Genomic DNA, 13193 nt, shown 5'->3' with positions numbered 1-13193 from the left:
ATCTGAAAACTTCGTTATTGGTTTTGCTTCATTCCAAAAATGTAGTAGGTGCCATCAAAGATGTTTTCACTTAAAAAATAATTTTGATATCATATACTTGGATTTTGGAAAAGTTTTTGATGCACATGGAAGACTGCTGTACAAATTGGAGAAGTATGGCATTAAGGGAAATTTGCTGCTGTTGATAAAAAGGATAGTTGAGGAGGAGAAGACGGAGAGTGGTATTTAATGGGCATTGCTTGTCATTGACCAATGTTATTAGTGGAGTCCCCAGGGTTCAGACCATTGTTGTTTTCTTTATTTATCAATGATGTTGATGAAGCTATAACAGGCATAATGTCCAGGTTTGCAGATGACAAAGGTTGGCAGGGTTGTTAATGACAGTAACAGTGGTATGTGGCAGCAACAGGATTTAGAAATGTTGGACAGATGAGTTGATAAATGGCAACTGAAGTTTAACATGGATATATGAGAGCATCCTTAGAGTCAGGGGAGGTCCTCATGGACTGGAGATATGCAAATGTATCCTCAATTCACAAAGAGGGTGCAAAGGGTGACACAAATAATTATAGACCTGTTAGTTTAACTTCTATTCCAAGGAAAATAATGGAGTCACTGGTTAAAGAAGCATTGCAGGATCATCTAGACAAGGCTGCAGTAATAGTTAAGACACAGCATGGGTTTGTTTTGGGGAAGTCTTGTCTGACCAATTTGATTGGATATTATGTGATGTAGTCACAAAGGAACTGGATGCAAAAAATAATTTTTATATCATATACTTGGATTTCCGGAAAGCTTTTGATACTGTTGCACATGGAAGACTGCTATATATATTGGAGCGGTATGGCATTAAGGACAAGTTACTGCAATCGATAAAGGGATGGTTCAGTGGGAGACAGCAGAGAGTGATAATAAATGGACACTGCTCTACATGGACTAATGTTATTAATGGAGTCCCCCAGGGTTCAGTGCTGGGCCCGTTGTTTTTTGTGTATTTATCAATGATATCGATGAAGGTATATCAGGCTGAATGTCCGAGTTTGCAGATAATACAAAGGTTGGCAGAGTTGTCAATGACAGTAAAGGCAGTAGGCTACTGCAACAGGATCTAGAAAAGTTAGGCAGATGGGCTGAGAAGTGGCAACTGAAGTTTAATATTGACAGTCAGTTTGCATCAGCATGCAAAGTACTCCATGTGGGTAGCAGTAACCCAAAAGAAACATACCAACTGTGTGGTACTACACTCAGGGAGGTGGAGAATGAAAAAGACTTGGGGGCAATTGTGCAGTCATATATTAAGTTCTCTGAGCAATGCAAGCAGGCTGCCAGAGCAGGTCATGAGAATTTTGTCAATGATATATAGAAATTTTGCTAGCAGAGACAAGGAGGTGGTTATCCCTTTGTATAAGGCAATGGTCAGGCCACAACTTGAGTACTGTATACTGTATACAGATATGCAGGTCTGTATACAGGTCTGGAGGCTTTATTTTAGGAAGGATGTAGAGTTGCTAGTATGAGTACGGAGAAGGCTAACAAGATTGGTGCGATTAGAAAGAAGTCTTAAGTTCTGCAAGTTGTAGCATCTGGAGACTAGACACCTGTGAAGTGATCTGTTCGAGGTGTATAAGGCCTTGAATGGTTTGAGCAGGCTCAGTGTTGATGGGATACTTCCGCTTGCTCAGATTAAGAACCTGCGGGGGCATAGATTCAAATTGAGGAAAGACAGTTGTAGAATAGATGTGCACAAGTTTGCTTTTAGCCAGCTGGTAGTTGATTGCTGAAACAAACTTCCATCTGTTGTTGTGGAAGTTGATAGCTTAAATAAATTTAAGGCTGAACTAGACAAACATTTGGAGTGACTGGATGGGTGAAATGGAAAGGGTGGTTTTTTTTTTTTTTTGGCTGATGCTGTATAAGCTTGATTTCTTGCATCATATGCCTCAACTAATGCATAATGCTAATATGCAAAGTACTGCATATGGGTTGCAGTAACCTCAGAGTAACGTGCTAACTGTATGGTACTAGACTCAAGGTAGTGGAGAATGAAAAATATTTGAAGGTAATTGTGCCTTCGGATATGAAGTTTTCAGTGCAGTGTAGATAGGCTGCCAGAACATCTCATGGGGCCCTTGTCAGTGTTATACACAAACTTTGCTACCAGGTATAAGGAGGTGATTATCCCTTTGTATAAGGCAATGGTCAGGCCACACTTTGAATTCTGCATACAAGTCTGGAGGCCTCATTTTAGGAAGGATGTGGAGCTGCTGGAACAAGTACAGAGAAGGGTAATGAGATTGGTGAGGGGCACAAAGAGGTGCTCTTACCAAGAAAGGCTTAAGTTCGGCAAATTGCAGCTTCTGGTGACTAGGCACCTGCGAGGTGATCTGATTGAGGTTTTTAAGCCTTTAAATTATTGAGCAAGCATCATTGCTAATGGGATTCTTCCTCTTGCTCTGATCATTCACTTGAGGTGGCATAAATTGAAATTGAGGAAAGACAGTTGCCAAATGTGTGGAAGTTAATAAATTCAAGAATGAAGTGGACAAACTTTTGAAGCAAATGAAATGGAAAGTGGGATCTCCCCCCCCCCCATTTTTTCCCTTTTGGCTGATGCTCTATAAGCTTGCTTTCTTGCATCATATTGATTGCTTTTTACCACTACTCTCACTCACTTGGCCATCGGTTGTATCTCATAAGATGCTGCTAATAAGCCTCACTTTTTGCATCAGTTTGTTTGTCTTTACTAATAGATTAAAATGATGAATTTGTATATTTTGGTAAGTATGCATTGTGAATTCATACAGTTCACACTACATTCCTTCCAATCACTGTAACATCTTGTTCAGTTTACATCTCTCCCTCCCTTTAAATGTAAGGCAGTGTTTATTAATTAATATTAAAATTTAAAAAACTTGATACACATTTTTATAACAAAAGGGCATGTCTGAGGTAATGGGGATAAGGTATAAAAATAGTATGTGTATATATATATATTTTTTAATAGTTTACTTTTTATCTGAATATTTTATTTTTTATTTATTTATTTATTTATTTTTTTTTTTTAGTGACACAAAAGTGGTGGGGCACAAAAAGGTTAGATTATGCCCTTTACTGCCCAGAAGGCCTAGCTAGCTTTCCTGCAAATGCACTGCCACATCTCTTTCATGCCAGTTATTGGGAATCTAGTGATGTTGTTGCATTTATTTTAAGACAGGTATGAATTAAAGAACCTGTGTTCATTTTATTGTTATATTTGCAAGTTCTAAGTCAGTATTCGTTGATTGTGCATTCTGTGATTATCAAACATGAGCAAGTCTTTATATATGGTTTATTTTTACATTTTCTTACTTTAATGTTTATCAATTCCTCAATGTCATCTCTGCTGCCATATCTCACTGTAAGTAACCTTTTACCAATATCAAATTTTTTTGTCCTTTGCCTTGACCATGTTCCTAGCATCAACAAGGAAATGAGGCAGCAAGGAGAACAAAAACCGAGGGAAACAAAATCAAGTTTCAGAGAAGATAGCTGAATCAAAAAATTGAAGAGAGTGTACGTGCATATTACCAAGGTAAATTGTTTTTACCAAAATGTTAGGAACCTTAATAACAAACTTGACTATTTCCTGGAATTATTTCCTTTCATTTTATTATTTGCTGCAACTTGGCTACAGCCCAAACAAGATTTATTGCCATTTGACACAGTACCTTGGGATATGCATTGGCAGCGTCTCTTACTAAAAGACATGGAGGTGAAGCATGTAGATTTGTACTGAATTTGCTATGTGTTGTTTTTGGACCTTGCTTATATCAAATTTGGAAGTATTGACTTTAAAAATTATAAGCAATGTCAATATATGTTATTCTATGTTTTGTTTCAGTTTGCACTTAGGAAAGTGCAAACTGAGTTACTCGGTATAACTGTCTTTCTCATATGTTATTTTATTGGTGGTAGTAGTAGTAATAGCCTTTAATCTTCACATAGTTAATGTGTCATTAACATTTGTGAAGATTTAAAATGTCATTCAGTTTCACATTTGTAATGTGATGCTGAATGACATTACCATATATTCCGGCATCAAAGTTAACGCAGCATACAGCATATGTCTGCTTCTATTTATTTACTTAAAACTTCATGTTTAATCCATTTGCCACCATTTAAGTCAATTCCCTTTTTACAGTTATCTTTCACATCTCATTTAGTGAAATATTACATTTAGCCTGCATTAAGAACCACTGTCTACTTTTTTAATTCAGTTATTTCAACCCTTTCTGGTTTTTTTAACTCAGTTTTATTATAAAAGTTGTCACATTTTATTACATTGCACAGTAGACCACAAAGGAAGCAACAATTGTATAAAGTATTCGCATAATGAAAACATATAGACAGGCATAAATGACACTGTGACCTTGTTCTTATTAATGCCGTATCTGAACATGGGGGGAGGCTTTACTTATGTCACCAAGCCATTCCTCCTTGCTTGTTTTGTATTGCACCACAAAATGGTGTCTCAGTATGCCGCACATTTGCTGTAAGAAATTTGAAGAACTCAAAAATTTTATTTTAGTAAACAATATTGTTTAGAACTGATAATTTTCAGAAGTAAAAGCATGCCAAAAATAGTTTGTAGTAGAGGTTTCTTTCTTGTGAATGATAAAGATTAGATGAATGAATCTACTTTACTTTAAAATTTTTGAAGATTTATAGAATATACAACATACAAGGTGTTTAATTACGTATGGGCAGTACTTTCAAGATCAGTTTAGGGTCTGCAAACAGTGAAAAAAGTTTATATAAACACATGCATCAAATCACTTTGTTTTTGAGTTACAGTACATATTGTGTTTCAACAATTGTTCACTCACCTTGCCTTTAATGGCAATGCTCAAAATGACTTTCTTGCTCTTGAATACATGCCTGAAAGAATTCCAGATATTGTTTGAATTTGCCAGCGTTCTGCGTGTTGGCAAAACACGTCGTTCTACCTGTTGGCAAAACATTTCAATGTTTTCAATGGTTTATCATGTAAATGATGAATTTTAGACTATTCCACAGATAAAAATTGAATGGATTCAGATCTGGGAAGTGAACTTCCGTGGAAAAATTCTCATATAGATAGTCTCTGTCCACTCAACTAAAACAAGGCATAGTGCTGTGATGCATAAGTAGTAGTAGTAGCAGTGGCATTTGATGCAAGAAAGCAAGTGTATGAGCTTATGCAGCATCAGCCAAAAAAAATATATATATATCACACCATTCCCTCCAAATGCCTGTCCAGTTCCTCCTTAAATTTATTCAACCTATCAACTTCCACAACGACAGATGGAAGTTTGTTCCAGCAATTAACCACCCGCTGACTAAAAGCAAATTTCCGCACATCTAATCTACATCTGTCTTTTCTTAATTTGAATTTATGTCCCCTTAGGTTCGTAATCTGAACAAGTGGAAGGATTCCATCAGAATATTGTTGGGATAGCAGAGACGTGGTGTCACACAGATATAAGGAATGCTGAACTGGAATTTGGGGAGTACAATATGTACAGAAAGGATAGACAGGATAGAAAGGGAGGAGGTGTTATGCTGTTAATTAAGAAAAACATAAAATCAAAAGAAGTGCATCCAGTTGATATAGATGAACAGTGCACTGTTGAGTCAGTTTGGTGTGACATAAGTAAAAATAAGAGTAGGAGTGTGTTATAGGCCTAATGACTCGAATTAGTACAATGAACAATTATACAAAGAAAGAGAGTGGGCTAGTAAATCGGAATGTCTTATAATGGGGGATTTTAACTTCCCAGATATTGACTGGAACTTGTGGGTTGGTCACTCACACACTAGTCAGACTTTTGTGGATTTATTGGGTGATTGTTTTCTGCAGCAGCATGTTCGAGAGGCAACCAGAGAAAGTAATACTCTTGATCTGGTTATCAGCAGTGATCGTTCGTGTATTAAGAATTTGCAGATAAAGGAACCACTAGGTGGCAGTGATCACAGTATACTGATGTGGGATTTACTTAAAGATTTAATTACCATCCAGGGGTAAAAGAAAGGGTTTTTGCTTCCGTAAAGGTGAGTACAGTGGTCTCCGACAGTTTTTAAATTCTGTACAGTGGGATCAACTGACGATGTTACCAACAGTAAATTCTAAGTGGGAAGCATTCAAGGAATTAATCGTGGAAGCTACTAAAAATTTCATACCTATTAAGAAATATTGTTCAAGGTTTAGGCCTAAATGATTATCTAATGAACTAATGAGACTCGTAATAGAGAAGAAAAATGCATGGGATGCATATAAATTATCATCAAGTCACTTATGATGATGGAGAGCTAGAGGAACTTTATCTAGTAATTTGTGCAAATCATCCTTGAAAAGTCAGAATAGAATTCTGTGATTAATGTTCTGGGCAAAACAAAATTGCATTTAAGCAGTCAGCAATAATCCCTTGTCCATTAATATTAAATTGTTGCTCTTGCCTTGGCTGGATGTCATATGCATTCTCTTTTGTCCATTCATGAATGTGTTGCAAAAGTTGACAGCTCTAACAGCTTCATCAGAAAACAAATTGGTGGGTAGAAAAAGAGGATTGTAAACATACATGCAGGAACCAAGACAAAAAGCTTCTTATGGTTTGTTACTTCTTACTTCTTTGTCATCTTTGGATGTGAGACAGATAGTGCCATTCTCTGAAAGCTCTTTTTATCTGGCAGATGATTTGAATATTTTGCTGTACCCATGTAGCACTCAGCAAGTCCATACATCCATTCTCACTTCAGTTGCATAGTATTGCCTAATAGCACAAACCTAAGGAGGTTTTTTTTTCCCCCTCACTGCACTACACTTAGAAATGATTTTACAGTAAGAACATTACAGTAAGAGCATTTAAGAACAATAAAATACCATTTCAAAATAAATTCAGACTATGCATACTGAAAGAGTAATTAACTTTTATGCCTACTTCTTTCTTTTTTCATTGTTTTCACATTCTGAATCAATCCTGAAGTTATAGTCCACATATTACAAAACCCTGTATAATATCTAATTATGCAGTAGAACATTTTAAATCCAGCATCCTCGGGGATATAGTATGTTCTGGATTTTTAAAAATTTCAGTTATCTGAAGGTTACGCATATAGCTTAAATATTGGGGTAATTTTTTTATTTTTATTAGATAATACAGTAGCTCTGACCTCCGTAATCTCTTTGCAGAATTGTGGTTGCCGGCATTAAACCAGATAGTAATAGTATTTGCCTTATAGTGCAAGGAACCACAGCCGTTTGCTACACTGGCACAAAAAAAAAAAACAACTAGATAAGAAAATACAAATTATATATGTCCCTCCTCACATAAGTGACCATCCAGAAACTTCCTACAATCTAATCTAAACCCCTTCCCCTGTAATTTGAATTTATGCCCCCTAGTTCTGGAATTCTTTATAATAATGAAAATTCACCTTCATTCATTTTACTAACCCGTCTCTGAGGTGCCTGGTCGCCAAGTTCTGTAGCCCATGTAATCGGATTCTTTCCTCGTACAGCTGTCCTTTTGATGATCTCACCATGCATGTTGCAAGCATTTGGACACTTTCAAAAGCAGAAGCACAATGTCTTTTTTCAGATGAGGTCTCCATACTATAACATGGTATTCCAAATGTGGCCTTTCAGTTGCCTTATACAGTGGAATTATGACCTCCTACTCTATAGGATGTTCAAAAACTTATGGATTTTTGAGGTTCTCCTGTATATTAATTAGAGATCTGAATTTTGTTCTCAGCATATAAGTTGATCAGTGGTTTTAGAGGTAATTCTCCAGTAGACAATTTGATTTTAATAATGTGCAATATTTTATCAGACTCTGTGGTACAAAGCTAATTAACAAAGTTTTTCAATAAGTTGCCAAAGAAAAATTATGTAAAATTTCAGAAGAATATACAGGATTTTCCATGTATTATAAAATCTGAGAAAAATTGTTTGCCTTGTGTACTGCATACATAGATGTGATATTTCAATCTTAAAGATGAGAAATGATGTAATCAGATATTTGCAAAACAATGATGCTTAACAGCAGTCTCATAGAATAAAAATGCAATATTATGGAAGAATGTAAAACAGGCTTTGTTATTAAAATTATACTCATAGAAAAAGAAGGGGTGATTGTTCTGAAAAAATTTTCGATTGCTACATATTGCAGTAATCAAAGTGATTCCGAGCTATTTCCCATTGTAGTGAACTATTGTAATAAAAATATAATAATAAATTTTTAAAAAATCGGATCATTTCTACCTCTGCCAGTGCTGGTAGATGATGCTACAGGATACAACAGTGGACAACTCTTTTTCTAACCACATCTGAAAACATGTTAGATTCCTTTAGAAACTGTCTGACACTTATTGCTGATAATGTGTTTATTATGGTAGACGTAAAAAGTGGAAAAGAAAAGGTATTAAAACAGGAGATCGAGCTCTGGTAATAGGCCATCATTGTCATCTTATAAATTTCTGTCCTGAAAAGGGTGCTGTATGCCTCCCTATGGAAAATGATGAATACTTGGTAAATACTTACTTCTATCTAGACATGTATTAGAAGGAAAGGTTAATTTAAACAATTTCAACTGATACATGCCACTGAGGTAAAAAATGATTTTTAATTATATGTGCAATTGAAAAAACTTGAACCAACTTGAAAAAACTAGAGGTTTTTGAGATGTGGTGCTGGCAAACAATGGAAAAAGTTAGCTGGACAGAAAAAATTAGTAATAACATGGTTTTACAATGTGTAGGAGAAGAAAGAGAATTGCTAAGAAGAATCAGAAGACAACGGCTACAATGGATCAGACACACCATGAGGCATTGAGGGATGTGCTGGAAGGCAAAATACTGGGAAAAAGAAAACAAGGAAGACCAAGAAACACCATCATGAACACTTCTGAAGAAAACTGAACTTCGAAGCTATGCAGAAGTGAAACACCTATCATAAGACTCGGAGAAATGGAGACAGCTCATCAAAGGGACAAACCAGTTGATAGACTGATACACTGAAGAAGAATGTACAATTGGTTGTCTTTTGTTAAATGTGTAACTAGATTCTAGAACAGTGGCAGTCTTTGACAAGTCTGTTTAAAGAAGAGATTAGAAGTGGCAAGAAAAGCAATATGGTCACTTTTCACAGTTACCAAATGGAAAAACATGACAAGCGATCACTAGTAAGTGCCACTGGCTCATGTTCAAATTGAGTCCATGATCCAAAAGTTTTGAAAGAAGACATTCATGAACTCAAGAAAAAGAACTTTTGAATTGCACGCCTCGGGGAAAAGCAATTCTAAACAAACCAATTGATATATGCCACTGCATGCTGAGCAAGCTGATAATTCTAAGCACATATCTATGCTAATGCTAACAAGCAATCCTTGCTTGTTAGCATTAGCACTAGTAGAGGCATATGATGCAAGAATGCAAGCTTAAACAGCATTAGCCAAAAAAATACACCCTTCCCATTTCACCACCCCATTCCTTCTAAAAGTTTGTCCAGTTTCTCCTTGAATTTATTTAAGCTATCAACTTCCACAACAACAAATGGAAGTTTGTTCCAGCAGTCAACAACTCGCTGGCTAAAGGCAAATTACCATACATCTATTATGCAACTGTCTTTCCTCAATTTGAATTTATGCTCCCCTCTGGGGTGTAATCTGAGCAACAGGAAGAATCCCATCAGCATTAAGCTTGATCATACCATTTGGGGGCTTTATACACCTCAGTCAGATCACCTCACAGGTGCCTAGTCTTCAGACACTGCAATTTGCAGAACTTAAGCCTTTCTTGATAAGAGGAAACCCTTCCACTCACCAATCTAGTTGCCCTCCTCTGTATTCATTCCAGCAGCTCTATGTGCTTCCTAAATTGAGGCCTCCAGACCTGTATGCTGTACTCAAAGTGTGGCCTGACCATTGCCTTATACAAGGGGATAATTGCCTCCTTATCCCTGCTAGCAAAATTCCTGTATATTATTGACAAGAGCCGCTAAGCTACTTTTGTATCCTCTCTGCACTGCTCAGAAAACTTCATATCTGACTGCACAATTACTCCCAGGTCTTTTTATTTTCCACTTCCCTGAGTGTAGTACTGCACAGTTGGTATGTTACTCGTGGATTACTGCTACCCATATGCATTTGTCAATGTTAAACTTCAGTTGCCACCTCTCAACCCATCTGCTCAACTTTTCGAAATCCTGTTTCAGTAGCATACTGTCCTTACTCTACCAACCTATGGTAATCATTGGTTCTTACTGTCATTAACTGCTATGGTAATCAATTTCTATTTTGGAAATTGATTACCATAGCAGACTAAACCAGATTATTGATTCCGACTTAGCCATAGGCATTTCTGCTGCCAACGTTGTGGAGCGAGTCTGAAAAAGAAGGAGAAGATCCTGTTCTTTTGTTCTGTGAGAAAGTATTTTGTGGCTGAGAAAGTATCTTCATGTGACTATGAAGTGCTCAAGTTTCCATTAAAAAATGATGTGCTTATAAATGCTGAGGGAGCACAAATTGCAACAGTTGGTAGTGAATCATTTTCAGATTCCAAATTTTTTGTGGATAAGCTTATAATACTTCATGTCATTAAAATAAAGAAATACAAGGGGTACATGATTTCTGGCTTCAGTTCTGTCACTTTGTATGAGAACCTGCCAGGTGCTATTATTAAAGATGAAAGAATTTTTGTACAGTGGTTCTTGTTTGGGGAACTGACAAATGCAGAAGGAAGCTTGAAATATAACATTAAAATGCTAAGTATGACTTAGAATAATATTTCCTCATAGGAGTGCTGAATGTGAGAGGATATTTTAACCCAATGAGAAAAAAAAAAAAAAAAACTGAATTCAGTTCTTCCTGGTGAAACTTTGTAAATGCTCCTGATACCCAAGTCTGAACAGCAGGGTCATTATTATAATCAAAACTTTGACTCAACATTTCTGAAGAGGGCAGTCTGCAATAGTATCTTTCTTAAAGCAGCCAAAATCAGATGTCTAATAGAATATCCAAAAACAAAAAAAATCCCCAGACAGAAAAATGTTACATAAGCGAATGTTTAAAAGCATACAGTACTTGTAAAGAATTCGGGCTGTATTTTAATGTAAAATGTGCATTTTGCCAGCAAAATTTTATTTCTAGTACAAGGTGGACTGTAAAAAATCTCCTGTTTCCCTCATGTGGGAAACAGGAGATTTTTGGGAAACACCTACTTTTTTGCAAAAAAAAAAAAAAACCTGTCTTTTCCCCCATTTTGGCCAACAAACTTCTGTTTTTGCGAGTTAAATGAAAACAATAAGATAAGAGGTTAAAAGTCTTCCATTCTTGTTGGTGTGTTCACTTGTCATCATGCAGTTTGTATCTGGCTGTACATAAGCTTCTAGTAAATAAATCTGAAATTGAGAAGTTGTATCCTAAATAATGGTATTTTGTTCTGATGAATGATGGTATCATCTGTTCTTTTCTTGAATATGTTGAAACATTGTTAGAGCTCATTCCTTATTTTCTGTTGATGTCCACCAAAAACTGATGAAGAATGGCTCTTTGAATGTTCTTATATTGTTTTATAGTATTGGTCATTTGATAGTACACCAGAGGCCCTCTTAATTAACTTCCACGTATCCAGCTTGCCATATTAACTAGTGCTCTCCCTTTCCTCTTTCAAACATACTGTGTGATGTCCATGGCACATATGTATCACAGGCACTGTTCCAGTATGCTTATAGCTAGCAGGCTAGTGTAGTACACAACTACTGCCTCTTGAGTTGTTTGGTACCAAACTGTATTTGTACCAATCAAATTATTTATTATTGTAATTACAATGCATAATCTAATTAATATTACATAATGAAAGAAAAACAAAGAATCTAGAAGGAATTTTCTCTCAGTTTGTTGCGCAACGATCATTTTAAGTTCTCATTCTACATAATGAAACCAAAATTAGAGATAGTACACAATGCATTGTCTACGGTTTATGCAAAAAAGGGCAACGTGGAACTGTAATCAGCAGACTCATAAAAACTGAGGCTAACATCAAAAGATTGATGGTTTGGAGAAAGATTTGTTGAACATTTCTACAGTATAGACAAAATAGGTTTAAATTATGAGATGTTACTTAGAAAAATGATGGGGGGGAGGGGTAGAGGAGCTTTCTGCACCAGGATAGAAAAAAAAATCCACAGATTGGATCTTCTCAGCCACTCGCAGATTGCTGTTTTTTTTTTTTTTTTTTTTCCCTCTCTCTCTTGATAAATCACTTAATCCTAGAGCTTTTAAAAGCAGTAATTTTTCACCTTTACCAGTTTATTACCCCTCACGAGAATCTGCGTGGATGGGGGTCTGTATTTGTCAAAGATTTTTTTTTTTTTTTTTTTTCATGAATTTGTATTTTTTGAAAAACACTTACCTGAAAACACACTTCACTTTTTGGATGACACTTTTCAGATCTCATTTGTGAGGAACTTAAAAAATGGGACAGAAGGGGATAAAAAGATCATGTCTTTACCACCAAATGTAATACCCTTGATCCAGCCTGTGGATCAGGGGGTCTAGAATGTCTAAAAAGATGACATAAGTAAAAGTTTTTGAGTTCAGTTATGGAAAAAAATAGAAGACACGAATATAGGTCTTACAAATCATTTGGCATGGCATGGATTGAAATTTCCAGTTCAACATTTACTGAATCTTGGAAAAATAACTTTGGCCCAAAGTTCGATATCTGTAATAAAAATTCTAAACTGCAAGAAGATAACAAAGGACACAGTTTATAAGCTTATTTCAGGTAGATTGAAGTTTTCAAAGATTTACAGCAAGAAGATATACAGCAGTAAATTCAGTAATATTTTTCAACAAATTTTCACTAATATGTGGGAAAATAAAATTATGGAAGATACAGAAATCACTTATCCTGTAATGGAAAAAGATAGATCTAAATATGAAGAAGAGATTGAATCAAATCTAGGGTGAAAACATTTACATTCAGCAAACAGAAATGCCCTAGATATCGTGTGATATACTCGATATGATGCTCATGATGTTTATAAAAATGAGAAGGGACTATGCTGCACATTTCATCATCCAAACAGATGAAAATTATTGATGTTATATAAATAAATATACATGTATATATTTTAAATGAAAATGAAATTCTTAAGGTGTGTATGTATATAT

The 13193-nt window shown here is 35.7% G+C and overlaps 1 protein-coding gene across 1 annotated transcript in view; it reads left to right on the top strand.

Moving 5' to 3' along the window:
* Positions 1-13193, top strand: part of rdgB (retinal degeneration B) — a 597535-nt gene that overhangs the window by 381716 nt on the left and 202626 nt on the right. The window contains exon 14 of the mRNA XM_090373500.1: positions 3066-3214. Within this exon, the coding sequence (XP_090229626.1) occupies positions 3066-3214 (149 nt within the window). The remainder of the gene's footprint in view (positions 1-3065; positions 3215-13193) is intronic.

The sequence above is a fragment of the Mastigoproctus giganteus genome, chromosome 5, assembly GCF_048544385.1.
Source record: "Mastigoproctus giganteus isolate SK-2022 chromosome 5, ASM4854438v1, whole genome shotgun sequence".
Taxonomy (NCBI): Eukaryota; Metazoa; Arthropoda; class Arachnida; order Uropygi; family Thelyphonidae; genus Mastigoproctus; species Mastigoproctus giganteus.
Note: the sequence above shows the minus strand (reverse complement) of the source record. Positions and strands in the feature narration are given on the sequence as shown.